At 42.3% G+C, this 18717-nt stretch overlaps 2 protein-coding genes across 13 annotated transcripts; one reads left to right on the plus strand and one right to left on the minus strand.

Moving 5' to 3' along the window:
• Positions 1 to 1802: 1802 nt before the first annotated feature.
• Positions 1803 to 4396, minus strand: HNRNPA0 (heterogeneous nuclear ribonucleoprotein A0). The gene has a single exon (XM_080996359.1). The coding sequence runs from the start codon at positions 4152 to 4154 to the stop codon at positions 3228 to 3230; it is 927 nt and encodes a 308-aa protein (XP_080852485.1). The 5' UTR covers positions 4155 to 4396; the 3' UTR covers positions 1803 to 3227.
• Positions 4397 to 4606: 210 nt separating this feature from the next.
• Positions 4607 to 17080, plus strand: LOC308471960 (neuropeptide Y receptor type 6-like). 12 transcript variants are annotated; one of them, XM_080996326.1, is made up of 7 exons: positions 4857 to 6874; positions 7484 to 7592; positions 9191 to 10076; positions 11650 to 11705; positions 12654 to 12780; positions 13998 to 14110; positions 15767 to 17080. In XM_080996326.1, exon 7 carries the CDS (start codon positions 15811 to 15813, stop codon positions 16894 to 16896), a length of 1086 nt encoding a protein of 361 aa, XP_080852452.1. In that variant the 5' UTR covers positions 4857 to 6874; positions 7484 to 7592; positions 9191 to 10076; positions 11650 to 11705; positions 12654 to 12780; positions 13998 to 14110; positions 15767 to 15810; the 3' UTR covers positions 16897 to 17080. The 12 variants fall into 12 exon arrangements, with proteins under 12 accessions (XP_080852450.1, XP_080852452.1, XP_080852453.1 ...); XM_080996327.1 differs by lacking the exon at positions 12654 to 12780 and having other exon boundaries at positions 9975 to 10076; XM_080996322.1 differs by lacking the exons at positions 9191 to 10076; positions 12654 to 12780.
• Positions 17081 to 18717: the final 1637 nt, after the last annotated feature.

The following is an 18717-nucleotide window of genomic DNA, read 5'->3' on the forward strand; positions in this document are numbered from 1 at the left end:
TTGCCCAAGATTGTTAACATACTGCACTTTAATTAGACCTAGACCTACATTACATGTATTGGAGCTTGGCACACAGCTTCTGTTCTTAAACTCTGCCAAGGGAAACTCAGTTGAACGGGGGGGGGGGGGGAGATGACACAAGATACACTGGTCTTAACAGAGCAGTACTAAACTGTAAAGTATTGGATCATTTCTACATTTCTCCATATACAGGAATGCTTTAGTTTCAGGACTCAGAAGTGCTGGTAGTCAACCTATTGAAATTGAAACTGGCCTCTTTTTTGCATCAGGCACTTTCAGCCTTCAGCTTTTACTGTTTACAACATATGGCACACTCTCTTACAGCAGATCACTTGAAAGTATTCAATGGCAGCTAAAGAAAACTTTATGGGCAGCATACACCCATTTTTATAACTGTTAACAAACAGTGGTATACCACCAGCATTTTCCTTTTAAGAGGAATATACATAATCATGCTGCAGCTTACAAACAATAAAGCTTTAGTGCTAAAGACTATACTACCAAAGTATTACACAAAGCAGCATGAAGGGACTAGCACCATATATAGTCACTACCAGAGATGTTACCACCACTGGTTTGGTATTCACTCCTGTAAGAGTCTGATCACAATATTCCTGATTATCAGATGCTGTATTATTGCATCAGGTACAGTTTTAATTCCTCTAGACATGCATACTCGAGCATTACTACCCAACTACTGAAAATATGGCTGGCAAAGGGAATCCAAAATGCCACCCCACTACATGTTGTGTTTGTAAAAGGCATTCCCAGTTCCTCATTGGATTGTTCTCACCTTTCATTCTTGGCATCTTCAGCATTTTCCTAATATTAAGTCCATAACTTACTAAGTTTTGGATGCCAACTTTTCTTTTAAGCCTTTAAAAAGCAGAGATCAGACCACCACAATTACAGACAGAAGCTATACAAAAAAGGTGTTCTAGGCATTTTGTTGGAACACTCAGAGGTCAGCCCTCTCTGCATGACCTTTCTTATCTTCCTTGTAAGGAATACGAACAAAAAAAATTGAGAATACCTAATATTTTAAAAAGTGGAGCCCGTTTTGCTTTAAGGTGTCTTAGCCCATTTTTCTGAGACAGCATAACTGTTTCTAACTGCCTTTCAGAGGACTGAGGTTTTTGTGTTTTTTTTCAAATAAAGAAAAACACACTGCTGTGAAAGACCTGCATACAGAACATGTAGTAATTGATTAAAAATATTATTCTGCTATAGGTGCATGAGCTATAAAGCCACAAACCACTTTTTTGTGTTTTCTGTGAAGGAAAAGCATTAACATGCTATAAAATGTTTAAGAACTGATGTCTCACTGCTTTTTAAGTTGGTAACTTAACACATGGTAATTGACCAGCTGTGTGCTTTTATGCATCTAAACCAAGAGTTATTAAGTCAAGCCAGTTTATTGTTGTACAGTCACTTGATGTAACTGTTTGTACTTCTGGAGCAAACTACATTAACTAATGGAACATGTTCTTTCAGATGTAACTGAATAAGTAGCCACGAACTTTCTCCAAGGCAATAACCAATGCAAACCTACTTCAACCACTATAAAAACCTAGTAGAAATTACTAACTCAAACCTGACTGAAAGCTTTTTTGACCAAATACCATCTAGCTTGTTTCAGGAGCTAAGTCCTATGTAAAAGTTTGAGCCAGCAGTTCAAAAGCAAAGTAGTTTAGAGAAGGCCATAAGACTTTGGTTGAAGTCTGAATATTTTTAAAACAGGAACATTTTAGCCATTTCATACATACTCACTGAAGCATGTGAAGAATTCAATTCTTTATTTGCAATAATCCATAACTAGTCTATATTTCTATTGAGGAAGGCAGTTTCTCTCTAGAACATTGCTAATAGAACAACAAACTTCAATTCTACTGTGTGAAAGGGCTACAAATACATCAAGCAGACTACAGAGATTTTGATTTACAACTGGCACCTAGGTTACTGGCTCATTTATCAATCACCTAGCACAAAATTTGAAGACTGGGCAATTTAATTATTTAATCAATAAATTTACTTATGGTTATGTCAGATGTATTTCTTTTCAGCCAATGTCCAGGATTTTTGTTGGCATGCAGATTTGACCTTTGCAGTTTAAAGGACTAAGTGTCTATAGATTTGAGAGCAGTTTTGGTCTGTTGTAGTAAAGCTTATAGCAATGGTCTACTATTCTGCCAGCAGGTGGTGCTCTACAAGATTCTTGGCTCCTTTAAATAAGAACAAGACAGAATTCAGTTGAAATGACTTCACTATGCAAACAAAGTACTTTTAACAGAAGAGAAAGCATCCTCCCCTATAATGGGTCGTTTACAGGCAAGCCAATAAATAACACAATGTGAAACTGAGCAATCTGAAAATTTGAACACTTATATGAAAAAGCACATGCTCTAAATGTGTCAGAACGACATATGTTGATGGAGAACAACCTGTACAAAAAACAGACTAACTGTGTCAGCAAGGCAACTGCCCAATTACAAAACAGTGGATGTACAATAAAGTATTTTAACTGATTACATCCACCCGTGGGCATTTCAAAAATTGGTGCATATCTCTTAAGTATTAAATCCAATCTAGTGGGGCAGCAAAAAAGTTGAGACCTTTACTAGAAACACATGTAGAAATCTGAGCAGAAATAACTTGTTCGACTAAAAAAGCCTTTGCTTGAACTGTATGGAATGAACCCTAGGAAAAAAGACATGTAAAGGTCAATGAACACAATGATTTATTTAAAAAATAAAAATGTAAAAACCATTTCTCTCCCCCCTCCCCCTTTACAGCCACGGGAGCAGAGCAGATTTTGTAGAAAAAAATGTGTAGGTATCCAAGTCCTTACAAAGTTAATTCCCCTCTCCCGCCCAACCCCAAATAAACCAAAATTAAAACGGTATCTTATTCCTAGTATAAAAACGACCAATGTCCAAGCAATAAAAAAATAGAGTCCATCAATGACTAACACAAAATCGTTGTGTGTGAGGCCCAGTCCATCTTCGGAAAGAAGTGAAACAGGCAGCAGAGCGACTCCAACAAGAATAATTCGAGAGCAGCTCCGCATCACGGAAGCCTTTTCGTACGGAGGTGCCCCCTTAGGGCGAAGAGTAGGGGAACTATTAAGAACCTGGCCCGGTACAACAGAGGGCATACTCCATGCAGACAAAACCGACACCCCCAGAACAGTAATGGGCATTTCCCGCTTAGAAGGAGCCGCCGTAACCTCCCCCGCCATAACCGCCTCTGTATGGTCCACTGTTACTGCGGGGGCCCCAGCCGCCGCCCCCTCCGCCCCCCGCGCCGCCGCTCTTCATGGGGCCGTAGGAAGACTGGTGCTGGCTGTAGCTGCCGAAGCCGCCGTACCCGTTGCCGTAATCGCCGCCGCCGGCACCTCCACCGTATGAGCCGCCTCCGTAGGATCCGTAGCCGCCGCCGCCGCCTCCTCCTCCGCCATAGCCACCATAACTGTTATAGCCGCCGCCGCCTCCTCCTTTGGAGAGCCCGTTGTGGTCCCGGTTGCCTCCGCCTCCCCTTCCTCGCCCCCGTCCGCCCCAACTCGACCTGGAGGAGCCCCCGCCGCCGCCGCCGCCCTGGATGTCTTCCTTAGGCACGGCCTTCTTGACCTCCACGCGGTGGCCCTGGATGGGGTGGAACTTGACCACAGCGGCCTTGTCGGCGGCGTCGTGGTTCTGGAAGTAGACGAAGCCGAAGCCGCGCTTCTTGCCGCTCTGCTTGTTGGAGATGATCTCGGCTTTCTCCACGGGGCCGAACTGGCTGAAGTGCTCCACCAGGTCGTTCTCGCCCAGGTCCCCCTTGAGGCCTCCGACGAAGAGCTTCTTCACCTTCGCGTGGGCCCCCGGCCGGGCCGAGTCCTCGCGGGAGACGGCCCGCTTCAGCTCCACGGCGTTGCCGTCCACCGCGTGCGGAGAAGCTGCCATGGCGGCGTCGGCCTCCTCGACCGCCGAGTACGTGACGAAGCCGAAGCATCGGGAGCGCTTGGTCTGCGGGTTCAGCACCACCACGCAGTCAGTCAGGGTCCCGTAGGCCGCGAAGTGCTCCCGCAGCCCGGCCTCCGTCGTCTGCACGTTCAGCCCGCCAATGAACAGCTTACATAGCTGGGAGTTCTCCATGCCGGAGCCGCAGCCCGCCACACGCCGCCTCCTCCTCGCCGCTGCCGCCGGTAGGGGGCAGCTGCAGCCTACCAGTACACCGGCGGGTGCGCTACGAGGTCCGTTCGGAGGGCCACCCGAAGGCCTAGGCTTCCACCGGTAGAGAACGGGGAAAAAAGGGGGTGGGGAAAAGGAAAACGCACAAAATGGCGGCTTCCACTCCTCCTTAGGCGCGCTCGCAGCCGGCGACTGAGGCCCACACACAAAGGAAACGGCGGGTGGCCACGCCCACCTTGGAAGCGCGAGGCACGCCCCCACCCCTCCGTTTCCCCTTGTGCCAAATGAGGCAAAGAAGAACTGTCGCCGTCTTTTGCGTCACTTTGTTGAATGACAGCTCTGAGAGCCAATCGGGAGGGGTTCTTTGTTTTGGGGGTTTTTTTACCACCACAAGGTTTTGCCGGGGAAGGGGGAGCTTTTTAAAAGTAAGCTGCTGAAAAGGCCCGTGAGTGACGTCCCAAAGCACCTATCGCGTTCCGATCTTAAGACGTCCTCGTGCCGAAGGGGAAGCAGGGAAGAGAGAGAAGCCGCGCGCTAATACGGCGGCGTTCAAAGCCAACAGCCAATGGGCATTCCCGCTTGCTAGCGCGCGCTTTCCCTCTGGGGCCTCTGCCGGTTGGGGGCGGGTTGAGAGCGCAGAACTGGTTTGAAAAGCCGAGCGAGTGCAACCAACGACGCCTCGTTCTCGGCAGCATCGAAGAGGCGAGGTTATAACGGTGCCGTTGAAGCGAATGCACCGGGTTCCGAATAATAGCTTCCTCCACCACACGCAACCACAGAGGGAGGCACAAAGGTCGTGCCGGGTACAGGTTTCCACGTGGAAATCTGTTCACCATGCTCTTCGTTTCTGACGGCGCTTCTGCTAGCGTATGTCTATGCGTGTCCTCACACGTACGCACACCCCGTGTGCGGTGCAAACAGGTTTTCGCTGAAACTTAAGTTAATAAAGAAGAGCCTGCTAGGTCAGGCCCACCCGGTCCAGCAAACTGTTCTCAACAGTGGCTAAACCAGTTGCCCGTGGGAAACCTGCAGCAAGCAGGATTCGAGCACAAGAGCACTTGCCCCTCCTACTGTATTTCCAGCAACAAGCATTACTGCCTCCCGTCATGGAGACAAGAGCATAGGCACCGTAGCTAGTCACCATGGATAGCCTTCTAATCGCCTATTAAAGCCATTCAAGTTGCTGATCATCACTGCCTCCAACCTCTCCCTAGGAAATTAGAGAAGGAAGGCTGCCTTTGTACTGGAGCGTCTTAATATACTGTAATGCCTAAAGTTAGATGTGTCCAATCTGCCAGATAACTACAAGTGCACAAACACAGCAGTAGGATTAAAACCTATGTGACTGCTCTGGGGATTTCAGAGCACTGAGGATGACAAAAAGCCTGCCTGGGTGTCAGTAAAATTTACGTAAACCTAAAGCATCCCTTTACACTGTATTACACCTTGCTGTTTAAAAGGATCCTGGGATGTCATGGATTGATTGATTGATCGCTTACATCCTCCCAACCAATTCCATCCCTAGAGTTTAGACTCTAGGGCTGAAAGGAAGCCAGCAGCAGTCTTATTTGGTTCCTGGCAGCTTAACTCCCAGTTACAGCTGTTGCAACAGCGAAGCTTGTGCAAAGCTCTCTGCAGTCAACATTCCATGGTAGCATGATGATAGTGTTCATTTGCAGCCTTCAGCTGCTTTGGGGTGGATCTGGAGTGTATTTTTAAAAAACTCCCCTCCCCCATGCCCTGGATTCCCCCACTCTACAGGAATGCAAGGAGAACCTGTCCTCATTTGGGTGCCCAGTGGATCACTAAACACATCCCACTGTATGAGAGGAGTAATGTTTCAGCTCTGTCCAAAATGATAAAAACAGCCCGTGACAATATAATGCTAACGACTGAACAATTTAGCATCATCAGCAAACTTGGCCACCTCACTGCTGCTCACTCTACCCCTAGATCGTTTATGAACAAGTTAAAAAGTACAGTTCTCAATACCGATCCTTGAGGGACTCCACTTTTTACTCTCCATTCAGAGAACTATCCATTTATTCCTATTCTTCTTGCATCCTAACTAATTCCTGATCCACAAGAGGACCACTCTTATTCTTTGACTCCTAAACTTACTTAGGAGTCTTTGGTGAGCCTTCTACAGTTTGGCACACCTTATGGAAACACCACATCCTGTAAATGCACAAATATTTGAAAAACATTTTTCATAAGTTTGTTATAAGAAAATGTTCAGAAGTATATATGGTATTTTGATGTTTATCTCTCACTGATTTACTGGTTAGCCATAGATCTCATGAAAATATCTTCCTGACTGAGGTTTAGAGTTTGTAAGTTTGAACCATTGATGTTAAGTTGTGGGCTGATTTTATACACAAACACACACATACAACTTTAATTGCTGGGGGTTTGGGGGTGGGGGAAAGAAACCTTTAAAAATAAATGTACATAGGTTTGCAATTATACATACTACCATCTTTTCTTTTTCTTTTCTTTTTTTAAAAAAGAGCCTGTCAGACATTTAAAAAAGCATCAATACCATTTTGCAGCCACATGGTGGCAGAGCAGTATAAAATATTAGTATGATCAGTATGCGCTCATGAAGATGGATCAAAGATGTAACCAGCTTTTAGTGGTAGAACTGGAACACTTCACTTATTTAATTCCCGCTTGTGCCAGGGGTATGTCAGAAAGAATTTCTAACAGTATTTTATGTCACACACATAAATGATTGCAACACAACTCTGCATCACAACTGGAATCCACCATACAATCTGGTACTATATTCCCAGCAATACCAGTGTTTTTGCACAGTCTCCAATGAGGCATTTGTGTGACAATATTTCTCAATAGAAATGGATAAACTGCATGGGTAAGTCGCTTGGAGACTATAGGTGACTATTGCTGAATTACGATTTATTACCAAACTGAAAACTATGGAGAGACCTGGTCTGAATAGAGATATTGGACTCTTGTCTCATTACACATGCTAAAGCTATTTTTGGTCATCTGCATACTATCCCTTGCTTTTTCCTGTAGGACTAATTGCAGTCGTTAACAGTCGTCAACAGGTTTACCATACCCATTGAGCCAATCACCCATCTCCTACTACCCTTCTGAGAAATACCCCACCCCACCCTCCCACTATATATAAGGGTCTGGTGACTTCTGCTTCAGTGTATCTGAAGAAGTGTGCATGCATATGAAAGCTTATACCAGAACAAACTTACTTGGTCTATAAGGTGCCACTGGACAATTTATTTTTATTTTCATTTTTATTTTGACCTCAGATTCCGCTTGTCAATTCAGGATGGCAAAGTTTCTGTATCAATAGGATTTCCTGCCTCGTTTTCCCAAAATGTCCTGGGGCAGGCACAAGGAAGTACAAGAAAAATGCAGGTACAAAACAGTACATTATAAATACTTCAAAAATGCTGTATCTTCATATTCCTGAGTAGAGTTAGATACACAAAATAACTGATAAATGTGCATTTATTTTACCAAAAACAATAAACCCCACATAGAGATTGAATGGAATCTCAAACCAGCCTGTATGTGTGTGTGTGATGCTGCAGGATACCCCAAGGGACTAGGGTCACAGCTATAGGAGATAAGCCTTATCCAAAGTACTCACCAAAACAGGCAGGGTTTCGGATGCAGCACAGTCCAAACAAACCCAGGTTAAGCACAGAGTATCAATCTAAGTCCATACATGAGCCAGAGACAGATATAGGCAACACTCCAAGATCAATATCACAGGGAGTTCAGACAAGGCACACCAAAAGAAAAGCAACTAAGAACCAAATATCGTATGATGCTTTCAAGACTCAAGAATGAGGTCTTACATACTCTGACCTCCTAAACCACACCCTAAGCACACTGAAGGCACATCAGAGGTTGCTTACTCATGAGCAAGCCCCACCTCACCCTCCCTCACAATTAGACTGACAACTCTGGGTTTGGATCCAAAGCATTTGGTGCCGGCCACCTTCCATCCTGACAACTCCAGGAGTTCTTCATCAGGTTTCAACCCAGAGGACTCCTCAAGGGGATCTTCAACACTGGGTTATGGGAGGGGGTTGCCTGCTCTTCAGGGTCCTTTACCTGTGATGTATCTTGCTCATCGTCTGAGGACTCAGTGTCTGGTACTAGGTCAGGGCTAGGCATGACAATGAGCATGTTGGCCCATATAGTCTGCCTTCAACCTTCATAAGCATTTAGTCAATGAGCTGTAATTGAGTTGTTTGGATAGTCTTTAAACTACTTTGAAGAGAAGGCACAAATTGTTGTTGCTGCTGCTGTTCTTCAGGCAATTATCTCTAAATGGAAAATAAATTCATCTTAATCTGAGGTGTAGTATAATGTAGGAGACAGTCAGATCTGCATTGTTGCACCACGAGACAAGAACACTGTCGGCCCTACCATTTGGTCGAGTGAGGCAGTTGCTTCTGGTTGCAGATGCAGGGGGGCAGCAGGAACTCCTACAGCCTCCTCCCCCAGCCATTCCCCGCTGTTTAAGATCAGAGCCTGTCAGGCATCTCCTAAACTAGTCTGCTGCCCTCAGGTGCGCTTGAGGATACGGTCCTGTTGTTAGTGCTGAAGTAATATTCAACTGCCCATCCAGTCAGTTTTTGTACATGCCTGAGATGGAACAGTAAAAGAACCCCAGGCAAAGTACATAGCACACAAAGACTGAGGATTATTGATCTTTCTGTTTTTTTGGGAAATAGTAGGCAGAGGTAACCCTAAGGAACCTCTCATTTAGCAACTGTTTATGCTGAGAGGAGGGTGTCTGGGAAATGACACTAAATGAGGCCTGATCTTATCCAGGCCAGAGTCTAAGTGCTAGATAACCATCAATTGTTTTAATGGTGGCTGGTATGAATAAACTGAACATTAGATACAAAGAGTCAAGAATAGATTTCTGTTGACAGAAGAAATCTCTAGCTGGCCCCTGAATGTTATTGGAGATAATGGTGTGTTTTTCTGTCCTCTAGAACAAAGTTATTGAATGGGAGGATCAGAGTAAAGGATGAATACCCACACACTTTAGCTAAAATTTCCAACTAAGAAGTTTGGTGCTGAAGAGAAGCCATATTGCATGGTTCAAGTCTGATTAAGTTTTATATTGTTACTGCTTTTAATCTGGGCATTCCATTATCAGTTGTTACATGAAGAGGAAATGGAAAATCAGGACCAGACTGCTGATGTTTCCTGCTTTATGAAAGACAAATTCACCTTTGCTATACTGTCTTTAGGTCTAACACTTGGCATGGATTCTATTTAGCAAGACTTTATCTGCAATATGCTCTTAATTCTTTCTTATCAGATTATAGTGATTATAAAGTTAGCTCCCTAATGAAGCGTGGCTATGGCCGCATTCAGCAATCTATCTGTGTTTACCCAGTGCTAAAGGCTCGTTGGATGTCACTTTTACTCACCAATTAAAAATGCCAAGGATATTCAAATAACCCAAACATAATTTTGCTATTCATTAACCTTTTTTGCAAACAGACTTAATATGGGGGGTATTTTAGTGCTATTTTTGTTAGTAGTCCCATAAATGCTAAGAATTGCATATCAAGATTAATTACTTATTTAAACAACCATAAGGTCCTGGTCTAACTATATTGACTGGTAGCCAAGTTACTCCTTTGGAAAACTGAATATAGGTGACAACCATCACTGATCAGCAAATATTCACAGGACAATAAGAATGTAAGAAAGAGCCTTTCTGGACCAACCCAACGACCCATCTAGCACAACATCCTGTTTTCACAGTGACCTGATCAAGGATGCAGCCCAACAGCAGCACTACAACCCACAAACACTGGTGATCTTTATATATATAAATTATTCCCCAGATGCAGTTTTGGGTTGCAGGTAAGTTCCAAAGCTGAAGGCTACTTCCCCCAATGCCATATTCATTCTTAAATAAAGAATGAGATGCTGCTGAATATAAGAGGCAGGGGCAAAACATTTAATCCCATCTCTGTAGACTATGCAATGTAGAAGTCCACTCATGTATACTTTCCCTAACCCTTCCTAGCTTTTCAGTACCACCTGCACCCTATGGTTGGAGAGGAAGTGATAAGTACAGTGTCACCTCAGGTTACAGATACTTCAGGTTACAGACTCCGCTAACCCAGAAATAGTACCTCGGGTTAATAACTTTGCTTCAGGATGAGAACAGAAATCTTGCAGCGGCAGCGGGAGGCTCCATTAGCTAAAGTGGTACCTCAGATTAAGAACAGTTTCAGGTTAAGAACGGACCTCCAGAACGAATTAAGTTCTTAACCTCAGGTACCACTGTACCTCACACATATCTAAAGGGGGAAAGGACACAACTATGTTTCCTTTCATTATGTCCATGATGAGAGGTATACATTAAAATATTTAACATTGTATTGCGGCACCCTCTACTCATAGGGCCATTAGGTGTGGTAAACATAAAATAAATGAGAAATCCTATTTTGGTGTCAGTCCCTGCTATATGTAATATGCATAATACATATGTGTAATAAATATGACTAGCTTCCCATTTCAAACTGTACAATTTTAATAACATCAATAAGATCTAATATCACAACTAATGCAATAACTGAGCTGTGCAATCTCAGCCTGTCCATGAACTCAATCTACTCTTGCCCCTCCCCCATACCTTCAATACCCAAATAGTGATGTTTACTGACATTACAGGGTTGTTGTAGAATTACCGAGAATTGTTTGTGAAGCAATCTTGCTATACTGTATATATCCTAAGTTTTATTAGCTTGTCTCTTGAATATTAGTGCCTGTGATTCTAGACATTGTAGACAGCAAAACAATCACTGCATATATACCACACTGCTCAAAAAACGGTGGCAAAAATCCCAGTTAATTTGAACAGCTTACACATAACAATAAAAAGCTTACAGTGGAAAAACAACCATGGTTTTAATTGTGCACCGCCAATGTCTCAGAAGAATAAAAGCCAAATCTCTCATCAACACAGTATATTGTATATTCCCCATATTTTAACACTGCCACATTTTACAATGGACCAATAAGCCAAATGTAAATATTTACACATGTGAAATCCAGCATGGATTTTTTTTTAAAGTAAGCAAACATTCTGTGGAATAGATAACTGCAAATCAGGTTGCAAGATAATGCCTGAAAAAAACATTAATAGAAAAAGTGGTCCCCATGACTACTGGCCTCTCCTACTCGCTGCCTCCTTATTGGTTTCTCTCCAGAGCTTGCCTTACTTCTTAGTTTCTCTCTCAGAGCAGTGGCTCTTGACTGTGGTGATTTCAGTTCTCGGAAGGAAAAGCTCAGAGCATCAGTTTGCTTCAGAAGACCGTGAACCAAATGGGCTTTCCCTTTGGTTGTAGTTAAAAGGGTCAAAATACCTCTGATTCCTTTCCAAGCAAAATGTATGTCGGCTGATTTTGTCAATATTTAATATGAAAAGGGAAAGAAGACTGGTCAAAGCAAGGGAGAGGAAGTGTTGTGTGGATTTTCCAAAAGGTAAGAAGTTGGGGCATTCATAAGACTTTGTTATTTTTTCTCTTTTACTTGCCTTGTGGACCCTGGCCAGGATCCAATCCTCCTGTGTGTGAGTGGCTGCTGCTGGGAAGGCGAGGTGAAAAAGTCCCTATAGACATGTTTATGTTCAGCACCATTTTGGATCCTTGTAATTGATCCCAGTCTTATACAGATGTGCAGTTTGAAGTACCTTCCCTCCCCGCTCCAATGTCTAGAATTTAAGATTTCATATTATTTCATTTGAAATCTTACATTGGTCGTTTTGGGGAGGTGATATCTGATCCTAAACAATTATGAATTCAACTTTAGAAAGCAATTGTGCATGAGAATGAAAATGAATTGATTGCCCGAATTTTATGTTCATGTGATGTAATAACTATATTTTAAAAGCTGCTTGAATTAAAGCTGGGTGGCAAATAACTTTTTCTCTTGTATCAAAATAAAAAACATTGTCCATGTGAATCTTTATGGAAAGGAATAATTCATTAATGCTATATTTATGAGGAATACTCTGTGTATTCCACATACAGAATACTTCACAGTAGACACCGCAGTATGTAATCATCCTTGGTATGAACATAGAATGTTGGTTTCTATCATCAGTTTTCATAAAACTAAAATGGAAATAATAATACTGATTGCATAATGCATTGTGTGAAGAGAGACAATGTTCCTCACCTTTGATTAGAGATTGCAAAAGGGCTTCTCTCCTCCCTACATTGTTTGGATCAGGTATCTTCAACCTTTTCAGTCCCAGGAGCCACTCCTAACCCAAACATGCATCTGGGAACCTGTTTCTTAATCCTTTATTATATAGTAAAGTAGTGATTCTGTTGCAACCATTCTTGGATCAGGCTGCAACCCACTTGTAGGTCCTGACCCACCAGTTGAAGACCCTTTGCACATCCCTGATACAGTTTTGCACCTTAGTTTTCAGCACACAGGTCGTTAGAAAATTCTGCTGCTTTTAGTTTTTCACTCTCAGTGCCTTCTTCTACTGAGTTCTGTGGTTCCGGGACTGCATACTTGGGAAACTGCTTATTCCCGAGGAATCTTGGTAAAGTTCCATTCTAGCATTACTTTGAAGTAAATAAATAGTTTCAGTATTGTTGCTCCTGGCCACACTCCTACAATGTGGGTTGGGAACATATAAGGTGCTATACTCCACCTCTCTCCATCTCACACACACACACACTGTCTCTCACTAACACATACATTTTTATTTTTCAGAGTTCCTATTATATATCAAAAAGTAATAAAATGATATATATGCAAGGTAAAAAGAAAAAAGAAAGGCAGCAGCTAGAAATAGAGCATGTAAAAATAATTTTTGAAAATTAAAGTAACAACAACTGATATGATGGAAGCAGCATTGTAAAGAAATTTTAATTACATGACTTCTGGCATAATGAATAAAAGTAATAAAGGAAAACCAGATATCACAATTTTATTATTGAGAAAGTATTTCTATTTCCATTTTGTTACGTTTGCTGGGCTTTGTAGATACCTCTCCCCAACAAAAGTCACTGTCTGTTTAATATGTGAATTTTCTTGCATGTCATAAATTTGAATGTGCTTGGTAACACTGAAACTCAGGTACAAAATACCAGCTTAAAACACAGACTGGCCTACCCCCCCCCTTCTTAATTCAGATTTAAGCTGGTTTGAATGTAATTGCATCAAAAAGCAATATTTCATAAGAAACAACATGATATATAGCGATTGTAGCTAATATGTGTATGCCATTTCCCACGCTAGTAGCGGATTCCAAGCTAGCACACTGGATGCAGAGTAAACAGGACTGTGTACACAGCCTCAGCTAAAAACAAAGCACCCACCTGCAGAAAGTCTTTGGTTTAACACCTGGCAGGTGATAACTTGGTTTACAGTACAGCAGCTGCACCTCTGCATTCACGCAGTGGAGGAGATCCTGGTTTCATCCCTTCCCTTTTACCCCCTAACTGTCCACGGTTTATGTGTTAACAGTGTTATCCAACTTTTAAGAGTTCTTTTATGTTATATATTCCAACCCTAAAGTCAAAGATTATTGCACTCCAGCTCTGCCTAATTGCGCTCACCCACACTTTTAAGAGAAAAGTGCTATGAAGAAAAATCCTAGAAGCAGTACAGCCATTAAAAAGTACGGAGGCAATTCAAAGGCCCACATCTGACTAAATGGAATTTACTCCATGAAAGCTTATGTGACCATAAAAAAAACATTACAGATAAGAATGACTGTCTGTGTAATTTGTGTTTCCTCTTAAATTTATACAGCTTGCAGCTTCCTCATCTTGGCTTTACCTTGTAACAGCAGGATACTCATTGACAGAGGCAAAGACTCATTGATCCTGGCTTACATTTCAGTGTCACTTCATTAATGGACCACGGTGAGTTATATTCTGGCAATTCAGAGGGAATGCCGGTGTATCAAGGCTCTGGAGACTCTGAAAAGTTTTGCTGTAACAGTGAAAGATGGGCAAATGAGAATTTATTGGGCTGCATTCCTCCTTAGGTTTGGTAACACAACCTCACATTGTCAAGAAACGTGCTGAAGCCTAAATCCAAAACTATGAGCCAACACACTGAGCTGAGTTTTTGCCTGAATATACATGCCCCACTGGAGGGAGAAGAGAAATCTCTAGACCACACTTTTCCCAGATATTTTCCTGGGCTAGCCAGGTATTATCTGCCTACATATTGCACTTGCAGGCCTCCAACATCCTCTGTACTTAGATGCTGACCCCTTTGTCCATCCATTCTCACTTCTGAAACTTAACTTTAAAAGTGATAATTTGATAGGTGTCTTTATGTGCCCATACTAACTACCTGGAGAAACACTCCCTCCCCGGCACCTCTCATCCCTGATCTGGTAAGGCCAGCTGTAATTGATAAAGTATTGTTGTATCAATATGGCTTGATAGTGAATTATGGTTTTAATGCTTTTATTGAATCTTATGGTTTAAATGTGCATGTCGTAAACCACCCTGAGATCTTAATTGACAAAGGGCAGTTAGTAGGTAAATAATGCCAATGAACTCACTAGCCACATTAAGCATCACAACATTCATCTACAGGACCTTTTTAGGATTTAGCACTTGGAGGTGCAAGACAGCATATGAATATGAAACCCCTTTGCAAAATGTCAGGGTGACATGCACTGTAAGAAACTGGATTTTTATTTTTATTTTGGATTTAAAGAACAAGAGTTAGAATTTTGCACTCTAAATGATCTGAATAGAAAAACAATTATATGGGTGAAACAAATAAGCATCAAAGATCTTCATTTGTGTACTTTATTCTGATTGGTGTGTGTGTGTGCGTGTGTAGAATACGGATATTGCTGCTAGGCACTGAGACAACAGTGAGGCAGCAGTATGGCACTGAGTTGCAATCCTAAACATACATACTAGAAAGTAGGTCACATTGATTCTTAACGCACTTACTTCTAGTAAACATGCTTAGAATTGGACTGTTGAGATCTGATTCAGCCGTTCCAGCACATATGCAGGGATGATTACCCCCTCAATGTCAGGAACACTCCCATACACACACACACACACACACACAAACACACACACACACACACCTGTTGCCTGCGCAAAGCTGTCAACAACAGTAAAGTAAATCCGGTGTGTCAGCTCACATGGAGCTCAGTGTATGAACTGGAACTAAACACCACTTTATCTAGGGCAACTGATAGGATGTACCGTAGGTTCAGTCTTTAAGTCTATGGGTTTAAAGACAGCAGTGTCATTTTTAAAAATCCAAGTTTGCAGTTTGGGAGAAGAACAAGAAATTATGCCCCCAAAAGGTTAATCTCAACAGTGTGTAATTGAGTGCATGCCCACTCTCAACACATGTATGTTCAAAATTCATCCAGGATCATATATCACCAGAAAATGGTTCTCAAAGGGTTTGTTTTTCTTAAGTATTCCTGCTGCTGAGACGCTCCAAAAAAGCAATTAAATGAAGCAAAGGACATTGGAAAAGAGTGTGTGTGTGGTGGTGGGGACTTTCCATCTAAATTATGTTTGTGATTTCAGGGGTGTTTCATGAAGGATAAAACAAAAACATTCAAGAGCCTGGCATGGATCCGTCTGTTGCAAACAGCAGTAAGTTGCAGCTTTCACACTTTGAATCCTGCTTGCCGTCTATTCCTGCCGTCTTCTTGCTCATCACAGCTTACGCTGTAGTCATGCTGGTGGGGCTCCTTGGCAACCTTTGCCTAATTATTATCATCAGGAAACAGAAAGAAAGCCAGAATGTCACCAACATTTTGATCGCCAACCTCTCCCTATCTGACATCTTGGTTTGTGTCATGTGCATCCCTTTCACTGTTGCGTACACTTTGATGGATTACTGGGTGTTTGGAGAAGCCATGTGTAAAATATCTAATTTTGTACAAAGTATGTCTATCACTGCCTCTACATTCTCACTTGTGTTAATTGCTGTTGAGAGGTATCAGTTAATAGTAAACCCGCGAGGTTGGAAGCCTAGAATTTCACATGCATTTTGGGGAATTATCTTCATTTGGGCCTTTTCTATAATACTGTCGACTCCTTTTTTTTTATTCCACCAAGTCACCGATGACCCCTTTAGAAACCTTTCTTCCCACAGTGATATTTATATGAACAAAGTTGTCTGTGTTGAGGTATGGCCATCCCTTGAGGAGAGGCGTAGCTTTACCACAACAATGTTAGTTTTCCAGTACTTCTTACCACTAGGGTTTATTTTCGTCTGTTACATAAAGATATTTGTGTGCCTTCAGAAGAGGAAAGGTAAAGTGGATAAGATAAGGGAGAATGAGGTCAGACTAAATGAGAGTAAAAGGATTAATATTATGTTGATTTCAATTGTTGCAACCTTTGGGGCATGTTGGTTACCACTGTACATATTTAACGTTGTGTTTGACTGGAACCACGAGGTCCTGATCAACTGCCACCATAATGTGGTCTTTACTTTGTGTCACTTGGTAGCCATGATTTCGACGTGTGTCAATCCAATCTTCTATGGATTCCTCAACAAGAATTTTCAGAAAGATTTGGCTAGTCTGCTTCACAATTTCAAATGCTATGAATCTCAAGGGTTGTTTGAGAACATCGCCCTTTCAACTCTGAACACCGATGTGTCAAAGGGATCCTTTAAGCTGAACAACATGCCTTCGAATATCTGAAATGGGCAACCTTTGAATCATTTACATGTCTTTGTCATGAATTACTGTACTGCCAAGTTACTCTTATATGGAAGTGTGGCCTTCTGGCTCTTGTCAGCAAAGTCATGTTCTCAAAGTGAAATCAAAAGCCTACCTGAATATTAATGTATCATTCAAATGAATAAAACAAATTGGATTAATAATATTTATTAACACCCCCATATTTATTAAAGACCTTTACAGGAGCTTCCAATGTTGCAGTGCTAGAAAACTGGAAGTGTGGGAAGGAAAATCTGGAAAAGGAGGTACTGTTTGGATTGGAAGATGATGCAATATCCTGTGTGGGCTGTACCACCTGCGTTTTCCTCATGGTTCTCCTGGTCTGCCTGAATCAGTACTTCTGACAAAGGCCCCTTGACTACCTTAACATAATACCAATAATTAGTATCTTAAGCAACTGACTCTTATTGTCTGAACTCAACAGATAATCTCCTTCTAAGAATTCCTTATGTGAAGCCATTTCCCTTTCTTTTCCCTTACTGTGCCCCCCCCCCTCTGTTCTCAAATCTGCTCTGGAAGGTGGAGGGAACCTAGAACAGATTTAGGGAGTGCGTGGGAGAGGTGGGAACGGGAATCCCATTGCACAGCAGAAACCATACTGCTCACTATGCACATTCAACTACTATGTTGAGTACAACCCATCATCTGTCCACTGATGCACTAGGTAATATGTCATTCTGACAGGTGCTGGATTGTATCAAACTCAATAACTGTGCATGCAGGACAACTTCTGTGAGTGCAATGGAACTTGCTCTCCACCCCCAACACACTCCCTTTCCCAAATCTGCTATGGATTTCCCCCCAACGCTTTGAGTCCCATCAGTGGAAGCCCAGCACAAGGATCTATAGCTGGGATAGCTTTGTCATTTTGAGCACCACCTTGGGCAAAGGATTCCTACATTGCCAGGGGGTTGGACTAGATGCCCCTTGTGGTCCCATCCAACTCTACAATTCTATTATTCTATGTTTGTCCCCACTCTCCCTCATCACATGATGGATTAAAACCCCTGAATAATGCTTGCATATGGTAGAAATTCCCTGCCCACCTAGCAGTTTGAAAGCACATCAAAGTGCAAGCAGATAAATAGGTATCGCTCCGGCGGGAAGGTAAACGGCATTTCTGTGCGCTGCTCTGGTTCGCCAGAAGCGGCTTAGTTATGTTGGCCACATGACCCGGAAAAACTGTCTGCGGACAAATGTCAGCTCCCTCGGCCAGTAAAGCGAGATGAGCGCCACAACCCCAGAGTTGTTCGCAACTGGACTTAGCTGTCAGGGGTTTACCTTTATGGTAGAAATGTTTGAATACATATCCTCAATCCTGGAATGCAGTGAATATGTGTTCTGACCACCTCCACCACACTTTGCAATGTATGTCTGCCTCTAGTCTGACCACTATTGTTGAAAACAATGTAAGGAATGATCAGGGTTCTTTTCTTTTCAATTAAGGTAATTCTGTTCTTTCATTCATAGACATGGTTGCTGCATTTTTACTATGCTGCTTCCTATGTCCTGAACAGCAGCCTGACATGCAAAATTAAAGAAGATAAAGAGATGGGGGGATTTTACATCCTAAATGTCTGCACGTCAAGCTAGTATTCAGGATACAGGGAAAGGATGATTTGAAATCCTATTGACAGAACTGTTGCCCTATTGATATAACTCAATAGCATATCACTGATTTCTCTGGCATTTGCTTTTGAGTAAGTATACCTAGGATTGCAGACTGGGAGAATTTATGTTATGTTTCATCCTATAATAAAATACAGGAACTTGTAAGAGAAG

The sequence above is a fragment of the Podarcis pityusensis genome (genome assembly GCF_964106645.2).
Source record: "Podarcis pityusensis genome assembly, chromosome: 2".
Taxonomy (NCBI): Eukaryota; Metazoa; Chordata; class Lepidosauria; order Squamata; family Lacertidae; genus Podarcis; species Podarcis pityusensis.